This window comes from Alligator sinensis, unplaced genomic scaffold (assembly GCF_000455745.1).
Source record: "Alligator sinensis unplaced genomic scaffold, ASM45574v1 scaffold43_1, whole genome shotgun sequence".
Lineage (NCBI taxonomy): Eukaryota > Metazoa > Chordata > Crocodylia > Alligatoridae > Alligator > Alligator sinensis.
The window spans coordinates 1,072,258-1,072,518 of NW_005842092.1; the positions used below are offsets into that span (position 1 = coordinate 1,072,258).

The window sequence follows — 261 nt, forward strand, 5'->3', positions numbered from 1 at the left end:
GCCCGCCCGCCGCCATGGAGCCGCACCCGGCCGACAAGAAGCTGTTCGAGAACCTGTCGGGGTCGGGCAAGGCCATCGGGGTGCTGACCAGCGGCGGCGATGCGGAAGGTACGCGGGGACCGGGGGCGGGGCGGGGCCCGGGCGTGGCGGGGCCGGGGGAGTTGCGGCGCCTTCATGTCCCAGTGCCGCGCTGCGGGCCCGGGGATGCCGCGGGCGGGCGCTCCCCTTCCCGTCCTCTTCCCCTTCCCCCTCCCCTCCCCT

General features: G+C 77.4%; 1 protein-coding gene across 8 annotated transcripts in view; it reads left to right on the forward strand.

Moving 5' to 3' along the window:
* Positions 1–6: 6 nt before the first annotated feature.
* Positions 7–261, forward strand: part of PFKP (phosphofructokinase, platelet) — an 87,380-nt gene continuing 87,125 nt past the window's right edge. For all 8 annotated transcript variants that reach the window (XR_003094193.1, XM_025204678.1, XM_025204679.1 and 5 more), the window contains exon 1: positions 7–108. Coding sequence is in view for 7 of the 8 variants with exons in the window: in XM_025204678.1 (XP_025060463.1) it covers positions 15–108 (94 nt within the window). In the remaining variant the exon portion in view is untranslated. The remainder of the gene's footprint in view (positions 109–261) is intronic.